We start from the raw sequence: 24,471 nt of genomic DNA, 5'->3' as shown, positions 1-24,471 counted from the left end.
TCATTTGTAGTTGACACTGCATCATTTGCTTTGCTGTAAAACACGAAATCAAATGCATCATCACTAAGTGCGTGTGTGGTAAGTGTGAAAAGGCTGATCAAGAGCAGCCAAAGTCTACACAACACTTCAGTCACGGCACTTGATAGCTTCAAATGCCTTTGAAAGCGTGAACGCTTCTAAGTCGGCGCTTTGAGCTGTCAAGTCGTTCGCACGGTTATTCCCATACGGCACGAATGCAGCATAAAATGTACTTTAGGCTTCTGACTCTCGTCTGTTCCTCTCTCCATCCTCTCCTCTCCTTTCACTCATCCTCCCGCTTCTCCGTCTGCCTCTCGCTCCGCCAATCGCCGCCTCTCTCGCAGTGATGTATCGAGGATTTAATTACAAGTCTCGGCGATCGTTAATCATTGAGAACCCACAATCAATTAATGTGTGAGCCTCCTCGAGGCCCGCCGACGCTGCAGTGACCTCAGGTGCTGCTTCCCACCCCGGGGGGAATTCTGGGTAGAATAGATTTCATTAGCATGGAGTACGACGGCGCTAACGACTGCTAATGGCCTCGTTCGCTCATTATCATGGCGCTCACGCTCCGCCGGTGCGGTTTCGCTACATTCTCTGCCTCTCCGCCCCTCGCAAAAGCTCATCATTTGAGTCAACCGTAAAAATGTCCCCCGTTAAAATGCTTCATACTTTCCCCGCAATTAAAACTGTGGCATTTCATCACGTGGAATGTGTGTGTCTTGTGTGACCTGCGTGGCGTTTGATGTGCAAATAGTGATAGATTGCGAATACATTTTGATGAGGCCTTCGGAAGATGTGCTGTGATGGAATGAGCAGTTGGCACACAGTATACAGTGAATTAAAGCGAGTTGAAGATCATCAGAGAGAAGTGGTGAGTTGAAGAGGCAATATTACTCAGGTACGACTGAATATGGTTTCATTTGCTGAGGAAATTGACCTTTGAGAACGGAAGAGTGAGAGCACTGGCAAATCGGTCCATATTTTACTTGGCTAATAGAGCTAAATTTCATACACTAATAACCGTATTTGCAGAGGATATGAAGTGAAGAAAAAATAGAATGGCAGTCTTTTATTCAAATACCTGGAGGTTGGTGATTTGGAAGGTGCCATTTTCCATCAAGCTGATTCGTCCGTCGCTCCCGAGGATCCTCTGGCCGTCCTTCTCCCATTGGACGCTGGGGAGGGGGTTGCCCATGATGTGGCACTGTAATTGGGCGGTGGAACCGGGGGCTAGAGTGTGATTGGCCGGTCCTTGACGGATGATGGGAGGGACGTGGTCCGAGGGTGCTGCGGGGAGAGAGAACAAAGTCAGATGAAACTCCTCTCATCTCACCCATTACAGGATAATTCTGGTTATTTTCAACATGGGCCATATTTCCTAGTTTTCGCCATCATGCCGATCAATTCTGATCATAATTTTGTCAATTACTTCACTGCAGAGCTTTGTACCTAGCAGAGAGTACTGATCTCCAATATGGGACAAAGGGACACTCAGGCAATCAAACCGAAAAGCACCCAAAACATGTCCTTAACAAAATAAGGCCCAGGTTGAAAATAACCGGATTATCCTATAATACCAATGCACACACAGGATCGGGTCCTGCATGAACAATACACAACATCTGATGTAACTCTCCCTTGTGCTATTTAGGGTGAGCAGCTATGCAGAAACCTAGCTTGGATGTTAGAGGATATGGGGGTGGATGAGAGAGTGGATATCAAGTGGGCACCTCCCATCACTGATGTTTGGTTGAATTGGGTTGAATTACCCACTCAGCAGTTCAGAAACCAAACTGTCCCAACAATCACAGGCTAAAGGGGAATATTAGCCTACATCTCATTCTCTGCATCAACTCCCTACAGCCTGAATTTGATTTGTTTGGCCTGTTTCAGTGTTTTTAATTACTGGTCATTTCTCAATTTTCTCATCACTACCCTGCAAGCTAGATTTACTTCCATCCACTAAGGTCAGTAGTTTGGTCTTTGGGACAAAGTTTTTCATGTTGGCCTCTAAAAAAGCAGCATGGCCTGCAGTGTAAATATGTCACTATAAGAGAACATCCACTCCCAGTGGATCTCATGTCCACATCTCTCCGGTCCTGACCCAGTTCACATGCAAATCGATGACATAGATTTTTCAGGAGGGATATGTTGATCTAGTTCATTTCTGTCAGAGCGACAGTCCATTTGGCAAGATATTAAACAAGAGCTCAATAAATACAGTATTTATTATTTATTATACTTCAGTGTGTTGTTTCAGCAAACACCAAACCTTTGAGTAATCTTGTACTGTTTGAATTATGCTGTTGGAAGACAGCTGGGTGTCTTTTAACAATATCGCTTTCACTCTCACCAAATACATGTTATAAGTTTTATAGAATAATGTCTAGACATCAAAATCTGTTCTACCTACCGTGTGCGGTTGGTGCAAGTTATTAATAAGACACTGATCAATCAAACAGTGGAATACTGAGCATTTCAAATTCAATATAACATACTGTATCTCTGTCGAAACAAGTAAACTGCAAGAGGGATGGCAGAGATTTTCACTGCGTCAGCCAAGATACAACAAGATAAACAGAATGAATGTCTTAGACAAATTAATGCTGACAGATCTTTGGCGAAAACGCTGAGGGTGAATTCCCACCGGAGACTAAACTTTGCTAAATACTGCATGAATGTTTAACTTGTTTAATTTTATGAGACGTTTTCAGCTCAAGAAATGTAAAAAAAAAAAATGAATTTGAGAAATGAATACTGCATGCTTTGTTTACATTGGCTGCACCATTGGGCAGCACAACAGAGTAATTGGGAGCGGAGCAAATAGTTAAATCTTTTCCCCTCCTACGCACATGGCTGTCTGATGTGTATCTAACTGCGGTAAAACTATGGGCTTGTGCACTTAGGCATATTTGATGGCTATACACAGCAAAACCATAGTAAATAAAAGTCCTATAGGGTTAGCATGCTTTCACTTGACCCTGGTGCACCCACAGCCATTTTGGCAGTCGTGTCGTTGCCAACCATAGACAACCATGACCGAGAAACTGAACTCATGCACTTATATGGCCCTGTTCCATGTCTGTATGTCTGTGTTAAATGTTAAATGTAAACACCGTGATGTAAGTGCTGCCCACTAGCAGAGTTATGCTTAGTTTAGACAAGTCATATAACTTCAAGCACATTCGTAAATGGCAGTGGAAGGAGCTCAAGACTGTTTAAAAGCGTTAGCACTTGGTTTTCCCTTCAGTGATGGCAACCTATGCTCACACAGTCCTTAACATGTAGTGGCTGAGCAAAAAAATAATAAGTATTCACTCACAACACCATTAAACTTTTGCCTACAGATGTTGAGCATATCACTTGCATGCTGCAGTGTAGCAGATCAGCTACAGCTAAGTGAAAATGTCAATGCAGGAGATAGTGTAGATACATCTGAACAAAATCCCTGTTTACTCCCTGAGTGGGAGGGGTGCAGAGAGGGAAGCATATGTTGCGGCAGGGTTATTTGCATAGCGCCATCACCACTTGTCCCTTTTGATTACATCAGATAAGGACTCCTGCTGTTTGCTCATTTGGGGGAAGGATATTTTAATTTGGGACGGATTTGAAGGGTTTTCAAATTTATTTGGGTTCACATGTGGGGAAAAAGAGGGGGGAAAATCAGTAGAATGTGAGAAATGATATATGAAATAAATAGAGCGCAGCTGAAAATCTGAAGGTTAAAGATTAGTGAGGCAATGGTCTATGGATTGTGCAAGGTGTTGCATTTGGATTAGAAATAGATTTTGATGGAAACAGTTCGCGGGTGATAGCGACTACTAGCAGCTGCTTATTTATTATTTATTATTAAGAGATGAGTTAAAACACACATACTGTATTAATGAATACACCTGCTGAACTGAAATAATGTCGAAATTTTGAAGAATCAACAAATTAACTTGTTTCAAGGATTTTCTTGTACAAGTGATCTACCTTATTCTGCCTTGTTTCAAGATACTGACTCATAAAATTCCTGAAAACTAGTGAAACTGCATTATAAACAAGGAGAATTATCTCATCTAAACTAAGATTTTAAGACAAAAATGAGACAAAATGACTTGCTAAGATGGATATTTTGCAGCGTATTGCGTCAAGTGTGCGATGAAGAACAATAACAGACATTCATAATATCAAAATGTCTTTTTATGAGGAAATATGGGTGTGAGTTCTAAAAGTTTAACAGTGGGAAAGGACATCGGGTTGTTGACAGCACTGGCAAAAAGCCCAGTGACAACAGAACACAGTATTTGAAGAGTCTTTGAACAACAAACACAGAAGCAGTCATGGAATATGAATGTAGTCACTCAGAATATTTTCTCACCATAATTATTGTAACTAACAACAACCATTGTGCCTTTTTTTTAAATCACTGCACCTTTAATGCGATTATTGCGACTGTTTACCGGGCTTACTGTTTATTTCATTAACTCTAACAGATTACAGTCACCGTTTATTTTGTTGTAATCAGATTACTGTAATCCCGTAATCCCCGACCCTGCCTGTGTGTGTATGTGTGTGTGTGTGTGCGTGTGTATGTGTGTGTTTGCACTCACCACTCTCCACCTCTAGCAGGGCTTTAGTCAGTATGCTGCCGGCCACGCTGATGGCCTGGCAGATGTAATAGCCCGAGTCTTCGGCGTGGACGTCGGCGATGGTCAGCTCGCCGCTCAGCGACACCGAGAAGCGGCCCGCCTGGGACGGCTCCTGGATGGGGAACAGCAGGATCTGGAGAGGAAAACCACCATGCAAATCAGGCTTTTCATTCAGCTCATTTATCACTCATTCATTTTTATTTGCATAGTGCTGCGGTTATGTGTCGTAAATTATTGACGTAAATCCAATTTAGGTGATTTTCATATTTTAACTTCAGACAGACTTCAAGACATGGCTAATTTCTGTGCTGTTTTTGACTGGGAACTGATCATTTCAGTTTTGATTTGATTGATTTAGTGTTTAGATAATGTCAGCTTGTTAGCTAGCTAACCGTAGTATCTGGTCAGATTAACGTCGCTATCAAATGCATCTGATTTGAACACTAGCTAACATATATATAGCATTAGTAGTGGCTAGTAGCCGCATGTTAATATTGGTTGCTTTGTAAAACTAGCGTGCTAGCTAGTTAGCTAGCTAGCAAAGCAGAACACCAACTGTTTGTTCAGGTTAATAAAGTATTATTTAATTCATTCATCTATTAATTTATTGTTAACTTGATTGATTTAATATGCATTCACTGATTTAATTGTTTTTTGTTTGTTCATATTCATGTGATATACAGTAGTCAAGTATTCATTTGTTCATTCAATAATGTTAACTTGTGAGATGACACACAGTTGACTCATTTTAGCTTAATACACATTCATTCCTTCAGTCATTAATTAATTAATTCTTGTTCACTGCAGTCAAAGGAGAATGGAGGGAAAGTAGGACAAAACACAGAATGTGGGCATACACACAGCACTCGCTTGCAGTCAACAGGGCTGATATGGAAAGAACAGGAAGGAACAAAGTCTCGAAAGGCCTACAGCGACAAAACAAGGGAAGTTATGTCACTGCCATACTTATGTTGCTCCACTGGCAGCTTCATGAGACTTTCAATTTTGCAGCCGCACAACATCTAATCATAAATGTAGCTCTCCTGAATATTCAGGGATAGGAGCTTTTGTGGGTATTTCTCGCCATGTTCAGTGAGAGGGAATGACTATTATGGGTTACTTATAAAAGATATTTGTGTGGATAATACTCTATTTCATATAATGCACATAGAGAGAGAGAGAGAGAGAGAGAGAGAGAGAGAGAGAGAGAGAGAGAGAGAGAGAGAGAGAGAGAGAGAGAGAGAGAGAGAGAGAGAGAGAGAGAGAGAGAGGGAGGAATGATTGGCCATGGAAAGATGGAGGAGGAATTATCGACTGAATGACAGCTGCCCCTTTGTGCAAGAAGTGGACACTTGGGTTGTATCTCTTTTTGTGTGTGTGTGTGTGTGTGTGTGTGTGTGTGTGTGTGTGTGTGTGTGTGTGTGTGTGTGCATGTTTGTGTGTGCATGTACGCATGCATGCGTGTAGCAGAGTGTACATATGCATGCCTGTATGTGATTCAATTTTATGTGTGTGTGCGTGTGCGTGTGCGTGTGTTATGTGTGTGTGTGTTCCCATGGTGCAGCAGGGTGGGGTGAGAGGTCGCCGGATTATCCTCACACTCAAAAGCACTCTCACCAAAATAAACACAACAAGAGATGGAGAGCGACAGAGAAAAAAGATAAAAGAGGTAAAGAAAGGGGAAGAAAAGGATGGCAAATTGACATTTTGAACATTGTTATCACTATTATTATTAAAGTTACTTAATGCATGTAGGTGTATTGAGATTTTGACCCATTTTTGTTAGTCATCCATTTAGCTTTTTTTTTCATTATCATTATGGTTATTTAAAAGATGTCTTTTCAAATGTCACGCAATTAAAGCCCACTGAGTTGAACTGAACAGAACCGGACTGAACCGAATTGAGCGGTGGAAACCAAGATGTTATTGAGCGGGAGAGGCTTGGAGGAGGAGCGGGGGTGGGAGAGGACAGAGGTAAAGACGGAGCGAGGGAGGAAGAGAAAGTATATTGAACGAGAGAGGAATGGCGGAAGAGGAGGAGGGCAGAAGATGAGGGGTTGCCATCAGACCAAATTAAGATAAGACAAGTGCTCGCTTACTAGAAAAGCTCTGACACCGCATGACATTATTTTTAGCCAATAACTAATATTCTGTGCCGGTAATTTCAAACACTGAACTTTCATGCCAGGTGAAGCCAGTTTTGCGCGGTCGACAGTCAGTGTCAGTGTCAGTGTGAAAGACCCGGGTATTTTCTGGGTATCTGACTCCAAGGCAGCCACCTCCTCCACCTCCACCACCACCTCCTCCTCCTCCTCCTCCTCCTCCTCCTCTCTTTATCTCTCTCCTCCACTCCTGTTCTCGCTCTCTCCCACTCACATTCTCCAGGCCCCCCTCCAATCTCTCTCTTCTCCCTCTAATCTGTACCTGGGAGCCATGCTACAGGCACCCACGCACTCCCATCGGGCCTTTCAGCGCATTCCAACAGGCTGCAATGCTTATCACAGGCTTGGCTTTCACACACACACACACACACACACACACACAGACACTTATGCATGCCTAAACCCACACACACACACGCACTTCTGAAGACGAGCAGGCCTGTGCGGACTCACGCTTTGGTGAATAATACCAGTGCGTGGATGATGGGAAAATGTATGAGGTGTGTGTGTGTGTGTATGTGTGTGTGTGTGTGACTCACCCTGGCACTAAACTACACAGCGATAAAGCAGAGTATGACAGCAACAACTTGCTACACTAATGCTAACCAAGTCAGGAACTTGACAGCTAGAAGAGGCTTCTTCCAAACACATATATAGGAACTTACAGAAAGGCTTGTAATGAAAGTAGCATTGAATAATATTATAACAAATTAAATGTAAGAAGGTTTCCCAACACTAATAAGGAATATCTTTCAGGGGAAAGCTGTTAAAAATATGTTTATGTTAATATTTGAAGAGAGACGGTGAACCCTTGTATCTCAGGTGCTGGCTGAGTGCAATCCAATACGAAAGTAAACATAGAGCCTGCAACACTATTAATAATGAGCTACTTTATGGATTTCAGGAGGGAAATCCTCTTTTCTCTTGCCCCCCTCCACAGGGAGGTCAGAGGTCAGGTTCAGCTACGGAGCAGTAGACCTGGAGCTGGTAGGGATTCGGTGTCTTGCTCAAAGACGCTTCAGTGGGCCAAATGTTTGCCGACATGGGGCCTTGAACCCGGGTCGCCCAGTTGAAGGCAGCCTCCTTAAGCCAGGGTTCCCCACTGTGGCTCTGATGTAAAAACTCCATGACTTTTTCACTATCAGAGCGCTTCCATGAACTGAAAGTGTTACTCCCTCCTTGGTTTGTTAATGTTTGTTTTTCAGCTCAGAAAAGCTGTAAAGGCGTAAACAGTCTGGTTTCCACTACAGCTGGACACGCTGTGGATAAAACAAGTTGAAAACCACCATCTATAATGCCATGAAGGTGTGAAACAAGTTGGAAAATATTTTTTTTATATTCCTGTGACCCATTTGTAAAATTCCCAGATCGTCCCCGACTTCCCCAGAGGATTTATCAAATTCCCTGACTTCCCTCTGTGTGGAATACAACTCAGACTTCCATGATATTGCAGAAATCCCATGACCAGTGGGAATCCAGTTAACCTCCAGCCCACAGTCATTTGCTGCATGTCCTCCCCTCTCTCTCCCATACCTTCCTGTCTCTCTCTCACACTATCTCTGTCAATAAAGCATAAAATGCCTAAAATAAATCTTTAAAAAAAAAAAAAAACACCAGGCCTCCCTGCCACACAAGCACTACGCTCCAATACGCCTGCTATCTAATACAAATTGACAACGAGATCCTGACGGACGCCCACGAGGGCAGAGGCACTTTCGTTCTGTATGAAACCGAAGGCATTTCAGAGCCGTGCTGACTTTAATACATGTCACAGGAAGCGCTTCTTACCTGGCTACCTTCTTTCTGCCAGAAGACAGCTGGCGGCGGGTTTCCCTTGGTGCCGCAAAGGAAGGTTACGGTGCGACCCGGTGCTGTGATCTGGTCCCGTGGCCGAACCACGATCTGCGGGGGCACTGCAATGCAGAAAAACACAGAGTGAAGGTGTTGAAAAGGTGTAGAAAAGGTAAGAAAGTCACACTCAGAAATGATGTCCTTCTGTTTGCTGTGTGTGTGTGTGTTGAGTAAGCTTAATACAGTGAGAATGTGCCAGCAGTGACATTGAACGCATTAAGCAGTGACAGGGCATGAGTGAGATGATAGCAGCAAATCACTGCTGACTCACACACACACACACACACACCTGTTTTCAAAGTGTGCATAAGACCAATGCACATGTCTGCAGTCAACGGTTTGCCAGTTCCAAACATTTACATAATTTAGGTTTGGTTTAGCTGAGCTGCTTACTCTCTCCTACAGACCATAACGTATCAGTGTTATTTTGACTGTCTGAACACATAAAGCTTAAAGGATTAACGACGGCTGCTGCTTTACAGTAAAGGCCACAAGTGGGAGAAACCTTAAAAGGAAGCATGAATTTGAATATTTGGACATAGTTAATTAAGATAAACATAAGGCAAGAGCATTTTTTCCTCTTAACAGTCAATTAACATTCCTCAGTGAACATAGTTAATATAGTTAATTGAGGGAAATTTAAGGCAAGAGCCTTGAGACAGTTGATAATGTAATAAATGTCATATAATGTAATAATTTAAGTGTAATACAATGTCCTTCTAAATGGGTTAAATATTTAATAAAAATCTTCAAATTTGTTCACTCATTCAGTAACACAGCTGCTTTCTGGTTGCTGAGTGAAATAAATCCCTAAAGCAACACAGAGCTTTAACAGAATAGCAAGCATTAAGGCAGCATTCATGAGCCAGAGACACACATTGTGGGTCATGGCTGTGTACGCTTAGTTAGAAAATATGATTCTCATGGTGGCAAATCATCATCACTGATGATTCACTTCAAAACAAATGGCAGATTCCTTGGGACGAGGGCCCAGGAAATTTCTCTGGTATGCTCCAGAAACAGAGACCAGAAACAACCAAAGGAACCGAAAGCAGTAAAGAAAGCGTATGCTTCTCCTTACACCTCAAAATTAGTATAGCATCTCCCTAAACCCCCCCTAAAGCCTTGTTTTTTTGGTATATGTTCAACACAAATACCAATGGATAGAGGAGGTGAAGGATGTAACCAGAAGGAAGACTAGAAACAATATAAAGGAGACTCCCCATTAATGCTAATGCTGACATTTTCTGTCCTTTCCTACTGCAGCTGTAACTTTTCCTGTATTCCAATAATAAATATGACATTTTTGCCTTATTTTTTGTTACATATTTTGTTCGTATTTTTGTGAAACAAATGACCATTGACCATGACCATTGAAACGCACACTAAAATGCAAACTGGCTAATCTAACTAGCTAACAAAAGCTGATTGCATGTTGTGACGTAAGCATATATTTTGATTATATTCTCCTGTTTTGCAGAGTTTTGTGTGTTTGTGGTGCAGAAAAGTGCACAGCAACTCTGGCATTTTCAAAATTGGCTGCAAGGACTGCTAACGTTAGCTTGTTAGCTATCGTTTTACCTTTTTGACGTCACAACTATGCAACATAATTCCTGGCCTGTTAGCATTTTGTAACCGTGAATAAAGTCAGTTTTTTATGGCTGTTGTCTTACAACTGAAACAAAACGTTTCAATGAAACTCAAGATAAGTGATGATAGACTGAGTTGTAGTTGATGGATAGTGGGATTAACACTGCTGGTGAAGGTGAAAACCCCTACCTGTATCCTCGCCCCACTCTGTTTATATCTATCAGCATGGAGCTACAAAGTGGGTTCTCCGTAACCTTGATTTCTTTGACTTTGATTGATGAAGCATCCTATAGATGCTTATCGGTTACGCTAGGCCAGGCTAATCCATCTCATAAGTTGTGGTGTGGCCTATCAACAAGCCCAGAACCTACAGGAGCCTAAACCCTAAGTCCAGGTTTGCGGGTCACCTTTTTGATCCTGAGCACCGGGCTAATCCGATTCTTTGAATAGAGATGGAGGGTAGGAGGGAAGGGGGTCACAAGTAAATGGTTGGCCTCCTCAGTTTCTCTCTGTTGTTACGCACACACACACACACACACACACACACACACACACGCACACACCTCTTTGATTGCTATTGATTCTGTAGCAAGCGACTGGGCCTTCCTCCACAGGGGGTGTGTGAATGCATAATGATGCCCTCCACCAGCCCTAATTGATTTCTCCTCTTCCCACCTGATCTCCTGCCTCTCTTTCATTTTCAGTCTCAATTAGCGTTGAGAGACAGACAGAGAGAAAGGGAAAGAGAGGAGTGAGGAGAACCTTTGTACAGAGTAGAAAGGTGAGGCTAAATAGAGAAACGCTTGACCTGAGTCATGAAGAGAAAGTTGAGTGAGTGAGAGTGAGAGAGAGAAGAGATGGGTGGGAGTGATACAGGAAGAAGGGGAAAAAAGACAGACAGGACCATGACACGGTGTGTTAATGTGAATCACAGATGTTGCCTCTTTAACTCCGGCCTCATTTCCTTTCAATTCATCAAGCCGCCAGGCTTCAAATGCAATGTAACTTTGCTTCAATTTATCAAGCCAAAGCAATTACGCTTTGAGAAATGCTTGCTGGCGTTAGTTAGTTAGTTAGAAGAGGCCAATTTCTCTTTCTTATCAAGCTTTGTTCTGAGAGTTAGAGTTCGATTCTGTGCTTCAATGAGGGGGGGAAAAAAGATTAGAAAAAAAAATAAACAGGTTGGTGGTCAAGTCCAAAAAGAAGGGAGAGTTAAATTTCCACTAGCCTGGACAAATTATTACTAGCCTAGTATAGATAATGTAATATGCAATATTAAATGTAATATTCAATTTTAACAATGTAGATCATACTTTATTATATGTATGAATAAAAATCACAAGTTTGTGTTTTTTGTATATTTCATATTTTATTACTAGCTCAGTATAAGTAATGTAGCATCCAAATTTAACAAGGCAAATCATGCATTAAAATGAAATGCATACAAGAATTTTAGAAAATATCATCCTTATTCTTTTGTATTATTACACATTTTATTCAAGTGTCTCCAGCCCCAGAGTCAGGGGGCTGTGCATCACGCAGTGATGGAAGCACTGTGATCAGACCTCTTTGGATGAGATAAGCAAGTAGGGCAAATGTATGTGCACTGGCATTAGCCGGGCTACTGATTTGTCACCAAATGCTTTGGGAGTCAACACATTTGTGGTCTGTAAAAAATGCCAGGTTTGTCACTCGTTGCTTTTAAGAAATAAAGTCGCCAGGGAGTCTGAAAAGTTGCTAAACCTAGCGGAGAAGTCGGCAGGTTGGCAACACAGAAACAGAATCCAGGAAACTGACTGAGAAGCACTGACATTTCTCTGAAACCTTAACTAAAAGTTGGTGTAGATTGAGAATCTGCTGCCTGATCTCACTCGCCTTTTCTGGACTTGCCCCCCAAAAAAATCACTCGCCTCGTGTGAGCAGCAGAGCTTAATTTCATGCCCCGCATACGCATTTCACCCCCTGTCTTGGGAATTATCCTACCCTTTCCTATCCTAAAGACCGCTTCCAGCATGGGCCCCTCTGCACAGCGGGGTGGGATCCACACGTCAACAGCGGGATAAATCACAGCTAAGGGGCCCTTGGCAGGGGTCGGCGGGGTCATGTCCCGGGATCAAACAGGCAACCACCCGCTGACCCCAAAGGTCAAACCCCAAACACACGCCCAGTGTTTTGAATTGGAACCACAGGGCCGAAGACGGGCCGAAGCGGCTCCGATCCCCCTGTTTTTATTCCCCAGCTACCTCAAGGACAAGGCTCCTGTCAAAGCTGATGCAAGGCCTGAAATATTTAGGAAATGCGGTGTAATACCCACAACTTATATAATGCAACTCCAGGCTTGTGCACATAGAGATATGATGCAGGCACACACACAAACACGCCCTATCAGGACACCAGGCTAAGCAGGCCATTTGAGGAAAAACTTGTCAACACCTGAATGTTCCCCTAGCGCCTGACATAATGTCATGACATTGACCCAAATCCAGTGACAGTTAGGATTATTCAGTCTATTAAAAATGCCGTTTTTGGTTCTCTGCACAGCCCCGTCTGGAGAATAACAATGTTTGATTTGAGGAGGCAAGCCGGCACATTGCCTGAGGCTGTAATAAATAATTAGCGATAATGGGTGCACTCGGCGCGACACTGAGCTTTAGATTTAGGGCACAGAGAAACATTAGCATCCTCACATGGGATGAAAACGGGGTGATGGATTGTAACAGAGCAGCTGAAATATACATAACAAAATCAGCAAACAAAGCCAGCGTGTCACGGAAGCTATTTGCACAGCACATGTCTCGTAATTTAGCGCTCTGAGCTGCGGGCTGTTAGGTGTGACAGCTTTTTCTTGTTTAAAGTTTAGCAATTGTTTAAAGTAAAACAATTTTCTCCCCAAATCATAAAGATGGGAACTATCGCCAGCGATCAAAAGTGACGGCACATTCATTTTCCAGTTATATGAGATACATATTGCCGGGTCTACACAGCTAATGGCACATAACTGCAGGAGGCCAAGTCAAGCTCGCAAGTTTGGGAACATCTAAATAAAGAATGAAAGAAACACTTGAGTTAGGAATTCAAAGGAGCCTGGAGAGTTTTTTTTTTTTTATATATATATTACAGATATTGCGAGAGCTGGAGAACACACACACAAGGCTAACATGCCAAGAGAAAGGCAAAAATAGACAAGGACTTGCAGGTTATATTTCCACAGCTTTTGCGATAAGATTGGAGAGGCGGTCTGGTCAGAGTGTGAAGTGAAGTACTCTCACTCTTTGAATGTTTCAGTGTGTGTGTGTGTGTGTGTGTGTGTGTGAGATGATGACGACCAACTGTTCTAAGGATAGAAAGGTGAGAAAAATCCTCCAAAGTGAGAACATTTTCAGTGTTTACTTCTTTAAAGGGGGTTTTTATGGTTAGGATTTGGGTTTAGGGTTAAGATTAGAATTAGGGTTAGGATTTATTATATTTAGGTTAAGGAAAGGGTTAACATTAAGGTTAAATTTAGAATTAAGATTAGGATTGGGGTGGGGAAAGTGGAGTTTAGTTTTAGGGGTTAAGGAATGAACATAGTCAATGGAAGGTCCTCACAGACTAAGTAAAATATAGACAATCGTGTGTGTGTGTGTATGTGTGTGCATGCTCCATTTTGACCGGCTTGGCCTACCACATACTGTGCTCCCACTAAGACAGATCAGAGTGAGATTTGTTCCACCGCTGTTGTACGAACACAGCATGCCGTTCAATCACATCGCAGAGGCAGACAAAGTGCTTACAACAAAAGCATCTTAACCACACACACACACACACACACACACACACACACACACAGCTGACTTGCGACTTCCATCCACATACTCAAGCTATCACACACGGGGCAATCCCCCCTACCCACCCACTCTCATCCACTCTCTCTCACACACACACACACACACACCCTCCCAGCAGGAGCTCCTGAGGGGCCTCCATGTGACAGGCAGCTGTCACAGTCCCACGCTGATGCAGACAGCACGTTTCACATGTGTACGCTCGAGTAAACACACTCTCACGCTGCTGCTGTTGCATGAGTCTTCACCGGGGGAATCTAATCTGCTTCATCCCTAAACGTAACACCCTCCCCACACACACACATACTTTTTGTTTTTCCTGTAGCTGTTTCCATGTTGAAACGATGATTGAAGAGGTGGTTATTTCCTAGGCGTAATGGATTACCGCTAGACCATAATTCATCGGTGCTTTTATTTAATTTGGAGTGAGACGTTTGTTTCCAAAACTACAGCCTATTCAGCCAACATCAATACATGAATTGAAGGCCTGATATAGCTTTACACTGACAGGCCTACGAGGAGCTGTAGATGCAGTCCTGCAGTTCTTTGCCTTTTTAATGCTGAAGCACCCTTAGGCGAGACACCAAGGTCTAACAATCTTATTGATGAACTTACAGAGGGCTTGGAAACATCACATTAAGAGTAGTATAATCATACAGAAGGAGATAGTAATAGGGTAAGTGAGGTATAAATTGTATTTAAAATGAATAAAAAATTAGTGAAATGAGTGCAGTTTATTGTTTCACAAGAGTTTTCCACAAACAAAGTGCTTTGGAGAGCAACAAAGGACACAAAGAGGTGTCAATAATATCATGCCTGGATTCAAACTGGTATTTAGGTTGGGCTTGGCCTTTACACAGGTCATCCTCCACCTCATCTGTACATATGTGAAGCAAAATGCTAGTAGTTAACCTTGGGGTAAAAAAAGAAAATTCTAAACCTTCATTGAGAAAGTAATTTCCCCTCTTCTTTCCCTTTCTCTCTTCGTCCTTGCTTCCCCATTCCCTTAGGGGGGATTTGTACTCCAGAAAGAGGGGGTTTGTCAAATGGAAAAGAATATTTTCTGTTTTATTTGGGGCAGTTGGACAAATTTTTGTGGCGTGCCATGAAAGATTTCCCAACAAACTGCCCATTGATTTTGGCGATTGGCCACTTCACACCTACTGATCCCATCAATTTATTGTTGAGCCACGGCCATTTCCCAATGATTGCACAGCAAAAAGCATCCATCTTAACAAGTCATTAGTTTAGCGCTGACTCTTAAAACGATGTTTTTCTTAAAGAAAGTCAAATCTGACAAGGTGAGACACATTTCTGTTTCCAGTGGAGCAATCTGCCTTATTTCAAATACTGGCATCTGATGGAAGAAAATTCTTGAAACAGGTCAAACGGCATTGGAAGCTTTATCTTGCCTCATTAGCAGACTTGTTTTGAGAAAAAAAAGGATTTTAAGACTCAATACTAAATAGATAGACTGTTTTTTGCAGCGGGGACCATTGAGTGGTTGGCCTACTCACACATCTTGTGAACTACTTGCAAATTCACCCGACAAAAAATAGCATTGAACCGAGCAAACTGTGATCTTTTCCCTCTGCCTTACTCACTCTCAGCCTCTGTCTCTCCATCCTGTACTGTACTCAACTGTCTCTAAGGGGGCTTAAAATATATAGATGCCCTTTGTCGATGTGTGTCATAGCTTATTTCATCTCTCTCTCTATTGTCCCCGCCTATGCATATGCTAATTGAGCGAAGCAGGGTAGGAAATGTTATGATGATGCTCTTGTCCTCCTTCAAAAACACCAACAAGCCCCTTTTAAAGATAGAAATGTACAGTGTGTGAGTCATGACCCATAGATAAACACAAAGGAAACACTTAGGCTCTCCTCACACACACACACACACACACACACACCCACCACATATGAACTCAAGCTTCTCTGTTCTATCCTGGTTCGTTGGCTTACCTAAATTGTTCCCCTGAAACCCATCATTTATACTCCCTCCCCTCTCTTTATTCCATTTTTTGTTGGTGTGACATTGGGAAAAAGAAAACACTCTGACAGTCTATTCCCCAGACACCTGTAAGAAATTGCTACTCCTTTCCTCAATTACATGTTTCCCTTCCAAGAATGCCAATGAAAAAGCTCATACACTGTAATACACGGCGCTGAAGAAACAGAGCAATATTTTCACTTCCACGGTAAGAGGGCTATTTTCATAGCTTTTGGTATTTTTCTGTTTTACGAGAGACAGAAAAAGGATCTAATGTTGCTCTTTCAATCGTAGCTTTTATTTTATTTTTTTTTTTTTTCGGATTTTGACACATAAGGTCAGTCAATATGTGGAGAGATGAGAGTGACCTGGTGTTGGATGATGACAGCTTCCAAAGTAAGCTGTTCATTGCTAGCTGAGCAGGAGAAAAACAAAAGAAAAAAAGGTAGTTTATGAGAGTGTAAGTGTTTTTTTTTCCTTGGTAGTAAATTCAATTGCCACAGCATCAGTGGTAAATCAGCAAATGATTGTGTGACTATTATGTTCTTGTAACTCGTTTTACAGCGTGAGGGTTGTACTGCGTTTTATCTGTTGTTGTTCCTCAGTGCATTGCAGCTTTAATGCTTTATGTATCCAGGAGTGTGTGTATACTAACTCTAAGATTATTGCCATTTATAGAAGCTCTTCCTAGATGAGCTAATTCACGACTGGGTTGGAGTCGTGGAAAATCAAAGGGTGTTTCCAGAGGTACTTAAATACTTATTGACTTTCCTCCCAATTCGCGCAGATGCCAATCAGGAGAAAAGCAGTGGTGGAAGTGGTGGGGGTTATGCGTCCAACATGGCAACCCGAAAGTCTATATCACGATTGCTTGAAATCAGATCAGATCAATTGAAAGCTATCTCTCCCTCTCTCCCTCTCCCTCGCCCTCTCTCTCTCACACACACCATTCAAAGATGAGATGAAATGGATTACTTACTGGATGGACCCGCTGGGATGGAGTGATGCAGAAAAGGGGTGGAAAAGAAAAGAGGAAAAGAAAGATGAATGAGAATGAGATGAGGAGGAAGAGACTTAATTTGTCATGAATGCAATGCAACCAATGGCTCTTGATGATAACGGCGATATCAGATGAAGTGTTACAACAATACTCAGAGCACCGCTGCCACCCGGGTCCATTGAAATTAAAACCTGTGTGAATTACCTGAAAGGGAATGGACCGGATTGAAATGGCCTGCTTCTTAAAATGGAGTGGAAGGGATAGCTAGGTTGAATGATGCAGTGAATGTGGAAATCAAGGGGAAGAGAAGAGTTTGGGGTTTCTGATTGGGAGAGAGGTGTGTTTAAATAACATAGCCCCTGGTGATCTCAGTATGTGTGTGTGTGTGTGGGTGGGTGTGTGTGTGTGTTATCCCTATTAATATTGCAGCTGCAAACACCAACCCACACCGAACCGCCATCTTCCCAGCAGCTGCCACTAGGAATAAGCTCCTCATTTTGCTGTGAGATCCTATTAGTCAACTGTATGTGTGTGTGTGTGTGTGTGTGTGTGTGTGTGTGTATGTCCATATGTGTGTACAATTTTTCACAAATACATAGTCAATGTGAGTGTGTTTGTATGAGAGCGAGAGTGTGATTGGCAGTGCATGCATGTGGACATTATGTGAGCATACGTGCATTGACACAACATATGCATATGGCTATTACATGTATACGGCTATTGCTCTTCAAGTCAGAAATGTCTAAGTACAGCCTGTAAGACCCGCTCGCAGAATCAATTGTTACTGAGCGAAACCCTAAATATTCCATTTTATCATCAAAAATGACAGCTTTCTTATCCAAGTGCCTCTCTTCAAGGGACTGACTTAATTCTAATGCAATTTCAATGCTTTTTGATCTTGGCTCTCTCTCAGAGGGATGGCGGGTCTGGGCTTGAAAGGAACTTCAAATCCATTTTTCAGTTTTTTTTTCCTCCTTTATAGTCTCAGTCAACAGTATATTACCAGTAGCACAGCATGGAGAGAGTTTTAACTAGCCAAAATGTCTGTCTGTCCATGTCTTTATGGAGATGCATGTAAGTTCACATTAATGGGATCTGGTACATTTTGGGGCTGGGAAATATATTTTGGATATGTTAGAGAATTTTAAAATAATAAGAGTCACGTCTTTGGCTGGTTCTTCCAGGTCTGAGTTTCCATTTACAGTAGACATATTGACGTCTTTGTCCTCTACTCCTGCAGCACACAGACCTAAGCAGCCTCATTAGGAAATTAACTTGATGGTAAATCTTGCCCAAGAGCAATCAAATCTTATCCAAGACAAGGAACAAAATTAAAGGAGACGGCATGTAGGCAGGTGAGACGTGAGCTTTTTTCCAAAGATGTAATGTAATGCTCTGCACTGCAAAAATGTCCATCTGTACAAGTCACTTCCTCATATACAGTATATAGTGTTAGAAAACAAGTGAAGAATTCTGCCAGTGGTGAGATAATCCCATTGTTTCCACTGCAGTTTCACTTGTTTCAGGATATTTCTATATCTTGAAACAAGGCAGAATAAAGCTCAACAAAATGACACTTTAGAAAATTCTTGAAACGAGTTGTTCCTCATTGGAAACAAGTGAAATTATTTTACCCCTCCGGCAGATTTTTTTCACTTGTTTCACAAAAGATAAGATTAAACGAGTTGGTAGGATGGATATTTTTGGCAGTGTGCAAATCTCACATCATAGCCTACTTAGGCTACTTCAAAGATTTGTTTCCTTCACTACACATTTTCGTTTTCAAGTTACTTGGATTTGTTCTAACAATTTGTTTGCATAAATAATAAACGCGAGAGTATGACACACTACAGTATGACTGTACAGCCAAGCGGTGTTGTCAGTAGATCTGCCTGGAATTTTAACTGCTTGGATAGCAAACGGAAATTAAGCCGTAAATCTCTGATGCATGTGTGTGTGTGTTTTGTGTGTGTGTGTTTGTGTGTGTATATCCCATGTCTTACCATGAACTTGCAGAGTACCGGAGGCCTCGGCTTTGCCCACGCTGTTCTCCGACACGCAGGTGTAAGTGCCCTCGTCCTCGGCCCTCACCTGGGTCAGACGGAGGCTGTTGTCACTGCGGATCTCAAATCTGGAAAGACATTAACACCCGGGAATTAGCACTAAATACTATATATCACTCTATAACTCCAACTCAGGATTACATGGTCCCTTTCAACCCTTTCATTGAGTAACCCTCAAAAAACCCATAGTTGTCAAGCTAATATCAAGGCTGTTTCACATTTTGGCAATATAGGGTTTTCACCTGACAGCAGCGATATATAGGTTTGATTAAATCTCATTGATTTTTGTCTACATATTGAGAGATTTGCAAGAAAAGACAGCGAGATATTTTAAATTGCAAGCCAGCTACAATGTTAAGCCTCTGATCCCTTAACTAATAAAACGGGCCTACTGTATGTGCCCGTGTACGCTGGTGGAGGGAGAGTGAGTTGTCGTGTAGCGCTTTAGGCAGTGGACAAGAAATCCATTGGAGTCTCCCTGTGCAGATTTGAATCCTGCTGACAACAAGGGAACATTTTACCCAATTTCCCCACAGGGATCATTAAAGTTTCATCCAATCAAATCCAGAGAGAGAGAGAGAGAGAGAGAGACGGAGAGTATGCCTCTCACAAGACCACAATTCTGCCCTTCAATACTACACCCAGGCAGCTATCATGACTGTAATCAATTAGCATCATGATACCACACCAAACAATGATGAAAACCCCTTGTTGGTAGCACAGGAGGTGCAGAAGCTGTCTAATGGCACAAACTGGCAAGCTAAATAGCTGTTCTACAAGTGTGTTTGTCATTATGTTCTTTAATATTTGGATTATCGGATGGTTCCTGCCCCATATAGGCCATCAATTTTGATTCTTGTACTACTCTGTGATACTTTGAATCCTTGGAAGTGTTGTAAGCAGCGTTGGAATCGTCATGCAAAAAAGTGATGTAGTACTCATTATGCGTTACTTATTTACATATGTAATGATATTACATCAAGTAATATCATTGCTTTACTTTCATCACTTTTCTGTTAAACCCTCAAAACTGTCAACAGCATCCTCTCCTACCTTCCTCTCCTGTGAATGATTAGCGAAACCACACAGTATTGATATCCAACGTGTTTGTCACACTTTCACTTGCTAAAATCGTAGTGGCAAATTGTTTTTACCATTTAACTGGCTTAGTGTGTGAGAATGCTGACTAATTATGAGGAAAATGAATTGGGAGCTTGGGGTGGGATGTAGTTTTTGTATAATTCAAATTCAATCTGATATTTAAAAGGGGTTAATAACATAAATAGCTTTTTTTGATTGGTAGCTGTAATATTATTGAAATTGTAATTTGATGCCCTGCTTGTTACTGTTGCTGAGTTACACCTTAGCACTGATCGTAAGGCTTCAGTATCGTGATACTAGGGTCGTGCTGAAGCGCCATGCAGTTCTAATAGAGGGTGCATGAGTGTGGTGTCTGTCTTACCTGCCCCGGGGCAACTCTCCCTCCTCTCTCCGCCAGCGGACGGTGGGAGTCGGGTCTCCGTGGACCTCGCAGAAGAAGTCCACCGTATCGTCTGCCAGCACCACCTGGTTCACCGGCTGTTTGGTGAACACCGGCCGCTCTGTAATCAGAGAGAGAGAGAGGAGAGAGAGAGAGAGAGAGAGAGAGAGAGAGAGAGAGAGAGAGAGAGAGAGAGAGAGAGAGAGAGAGAGAGAGAGAGAGAGAGAGAGAGAGAGAGAGAGAGAGAGAGAGAGAGAGAGAGAGAGAGAGAGAGAGAGAAGATTAGAGTCCCCTGTGATGCAACCTATTTCCAAATTGCAGTTTAACTTTTCACATTTGTCAGCACTTTGTAACACCTCCGGTATCACCATTTTGAAAGAAAACATGTGACGGAACCATGTGGCCACATCCGGAAACCCATGGCCAAATTCCAACAAAAATTCTTTGACATGAAAGCTCATATCAAAGAAATGTTGTTGGAATCTCATCTTTAGCTTCTCAAATACTCAACTACTTGCTTTTTCAGCAGGAAACCTTTAGAAAAATTGATGCTAAAAGACAGGAAACCGCATTGCAGAGTGTGTCCAGCTTTGCCAAAGGTGTTAAATTATAGAGACAGAGAAGAAGGGGAGTGAAAGAAAGAAGGGAACGATGGAGGGAGAGTAGCAGAAGTAGGGCTTGGAGGAGGTGAACATTGTGTGGTAAATTGTGTGGAAAAGAGGATCTCCACTGCGTTGTGCAGCGCTTATCTATTTACGCTATGAAGTGTACAAATGGGAGAACCAATATAGGCTACAGACATGCGTCCAGAGATGCAAGTATGTATTGTAAGCTCTTCTTATGATCAGAATCTGATTTATAAATGGATATGCATACAGAAATAAGTGCAGATGTGCATTATTGGCTATCAACTTGAGAGTGAGAGAGAGAGAGATAGAGAGATAGAGAGAAAATAATCTGACCATGCATTTTTCAGGAACCATAAATCAAGTAATTAAGTGTCACATTCTGCCTGAATTTGACACATTGGCTCCATTCGGTTCCTGTTGGATTCAGGTGTAAGCAGTAAGCTCTACTCATGCACCACAATGTGTTGGTGGGACTGAAAAGGAAATATGAATTTTCTGTCTGTTTCCTTGGATCAATACAAGCTTTGAGACCCATTATGTTGCTGCTTTGCTGAGAGCGAAGAAGAGACCCAGAGAGAGGGAAAGAGACAAACAGACAGGTCAAGAGAGGAAAGGAAAGGGCAGCGAGGAGGGAAACATTCATCTAGCAGTGCGATAACATTAGCCGGGGAGAGAAACTGCAGCAAGACATAAAAGCAAATGCAGACTAAAAGAGACCGTGGAGAAAGACAGAAAGCAGAATAAACATGAGATTTGGGAAGGATACTTTAAAAACCATTACAAATGACTACATACCTGGATAAATTTGTAATCAGTAACTAAATCCATAGGATTATGAAAACTCATTTACTTTGTGATTACTTTGCCTCCAACATTCATAGAATCTTTCCAATTTATTCCAATTTATACAATTTATGCTGTAATTTGAATCTTTATTATCATCATCTACAACCTCAACATTCATTATTTCAAGATATAATTCAAATCCATTGAATATGAAAGTGAATGAACAATTTCTTCCAATTGACAAATTGCAATTTAGCCATGCAATTATTATATTATTTACATTTTCTGAAATATTTGTGCCTATAATCTCACAATCTAAATGCCTTTTCCCCCTCAAACATGTGTTTGTGTAATTCAACAATTACCATGTTTTCAAAAGGATTTGTAATTTGATGACTGTGAAATCAGATTACTGTAATTCCCTTATGTGCCGTTCCCCAAACGGTATTCAAAAGATGACCACATTATAGTGAAAAAAAAAAGAAAGAAAACAACTCACCAAATACCACTAGTTCAGCCGGGTCGCTGTCTTTCTCTCCCACCATGTTGGTACCAACACACACATACATGCCAGCATCACTCTTCCTGGTGTTGGAAATCATCAACTTCCCTCCCCGGATCTGAAGATGCGGGAGGAGGGGGAAGCAGGGAGGAGAAGAGGGGAAGGAGACAGAAAAGCAGAGGAGGGAGAAAGGGAGAGAAGAAAATGGATCAAAAGGGAAGGGGGGGGAGGAAGAGATGAGGTGAGGGAGGAGAGGGAAAGAAAGGAGATAAATGGGAAGAGGTGGGAAATGTGACATTCAGGCACGTTAGTCAGGACAGAAGCCACTCCGTCTTTCTCAGTCTTTCTCATGACGGATGGCTCCTCTACTATTTCATATGCTGCTTGACACTGAGTCTAGCTCCAGATCAATCGCCGTGGAAACATTTTCCACTGCTCATTTTGTAATAAGCAGCTGCACTGATTTATCATTTGAGACTCTAGTGTGTGTGTGTGTGTGTGCACACATGCATGCTTCCATATAAGTGTGCATGTATGGGTAATGTCATTACTAATTCTATTATGTTGTGAAGTTTTGTGTGGCCGAGAATTTCTAGCAGGCGGGGTTTATTGAGATGAACACCCTTTAAATAATTCAATCAAATGCCAATCAGTGCAATTCCATCACAACAATGCTTTTCAATTATCGACAATGATGAAATTGAATTGATTCTTAATCAGGGGCTTCTTGTCAATAATCAAAACTCAATTGCCATTCCGTCGATGGCAATACTAATTATTGATCAGTCACAAAATGAATGGAAGACCACCTGACAAATGAAGGAGAGAAAGTAGACGCATGCACCATCATGCACAAACCTAATCAGTTGTAAATTACTTTAGCAATGGCTGATTGATCATTTGCCCACACACACACACACACACACACACACACACACACACACTTTCCTCTGCCAATGGAGCATGAGGGCATCAAAATACTGCACCTCACTACAAAAAATATCCATCTTAACAAGTGATTTAATCTAGAATTGAGCATCACAATTTAATTTTCCTTGAAATAAGTGAGAAAATCAGCAGTGGGGAGGAGCTTCACTTGTTTCCAATATAAACCAACTTGTTTCAAGCCTTTATTAGAATCAAGTGTCATTTTATTGATACTGGTGGAGTGATCCATGTATTCCGCCTTGTTTCAAGACACTGACATTTGTCTCCAGAAACTGAAACTGCGTAATCAACTTACAGTGATCCTCTCATCTCGGTCATTGACCCGGATGTTGTTTCTCTTCCAAGAGATGGTGGGCTCAGGATGGCCTCTGGGGGGGATACACTCCATGACAGCCGGCTCACCTGCTGCCACCACCACGTCACTAGGCGTCTGACGGAAGTCATCTCTCAGAACTGGATAAGAAAGGGAGGGAGGAGAAAGAGAAAGACGGTAAGACAAAGTGTAAACCTCTTTGCTGATGACATTGTCCTTTATCTGACTATGCATACCTTAGAATCCAAGACCTGATACACTCTGTTATACATCTTTGTAAGAGTCAGTAGGAAGTCAGCAGGGCTACACTAATCATAAGAACACTGTACAGTTCTTATAATCAGTGTAGCCCTGCTGACGTCCTACTGGTGTTTAGCCTTCAACATGAAACATGGCATGAATGCAAAACAGGTGCAACTCAAAAATCAGGATCATCTCTCACTGTTTGACTGAAATGAATGACGCAAAGCCTCACAGGGCAATTCTAATGATATGACTGTGACTTTAACACGGTGTGTGTGTGTGTGTGTGTGTGTGTGTGTGTGTGTGTGTGTGTGTGTGTGCGCGTGCGTGCGTCCCTAAGGTCTACATTGACTCTGTCTTATGTGTGGCATCACAGCTCATCAATAATGAAGGCTCTCCTATCTGACACACAGAAAGCAGATGAATTATTCAG

General features: G+C 42.0%; 1 protein-coding gene across 1 annotated transcript in view; it reads right to left on the bottom strand.

Moving 5' to 3' along the window:
• robo3 (roundabout, axon guidance receptor, homolog 3 (Drosophila)) overlaps window positions 1-24,471 on the bottom strand; it is a 151,320-nt gene that overhangs the window by 27,829 nt on the left and 99,020 nt on the right. The window contains exons 3-9 of the mRNA XM_071924522.2: window positions 23,778-23,935; window positions 22,532-22,652; window positions 20,600-20,738; window positions 19,078-19,205; window positions 8,606-8,730; window positions 4,617-4,788; window positions 1,103-1,308 (exon numbers count right to left, since the gene is read on the bottom strand). Of these exons, the coding sequence (XP_071780623.2) occupies window positions 1,103-1,308; window positions 4,617-4,788; window positions 8,606-8,730; window positions 19,078-19,205; window positions 20,600-20,738; window positions 22,532-22,652; window positions 23,778-23,935 (1,049 nt within the window). The remainder of the gene's footprint in view (window positions 1-1,102; window positions 1,309-4,616; window positions 4,789-8,605; window positions 8,731-19,077; window positions 19,206-20,599; window positions 20,739-22,531; window positions 22,653-23,777; window positions 23,936-24,471) is intronic.

Source organism: Centroberyx gerrardi, chromosome 11 (assembly GCF_048128805.1).
Source record: "Centroberyx gerrardi isolate f3 chromosome 11, fCenGer3.hap1.cur.20231027, whole genome shotgun sequence".
NCBI lineage: Eukaryota > Metazoa > Chordata > Actinopteri > Beryciformes > Berycidae > Centroberyx > Centroberyx gerrardi.
This window is presented reverse-complemented; position numbering and strand designations above follow the sequence as displayed.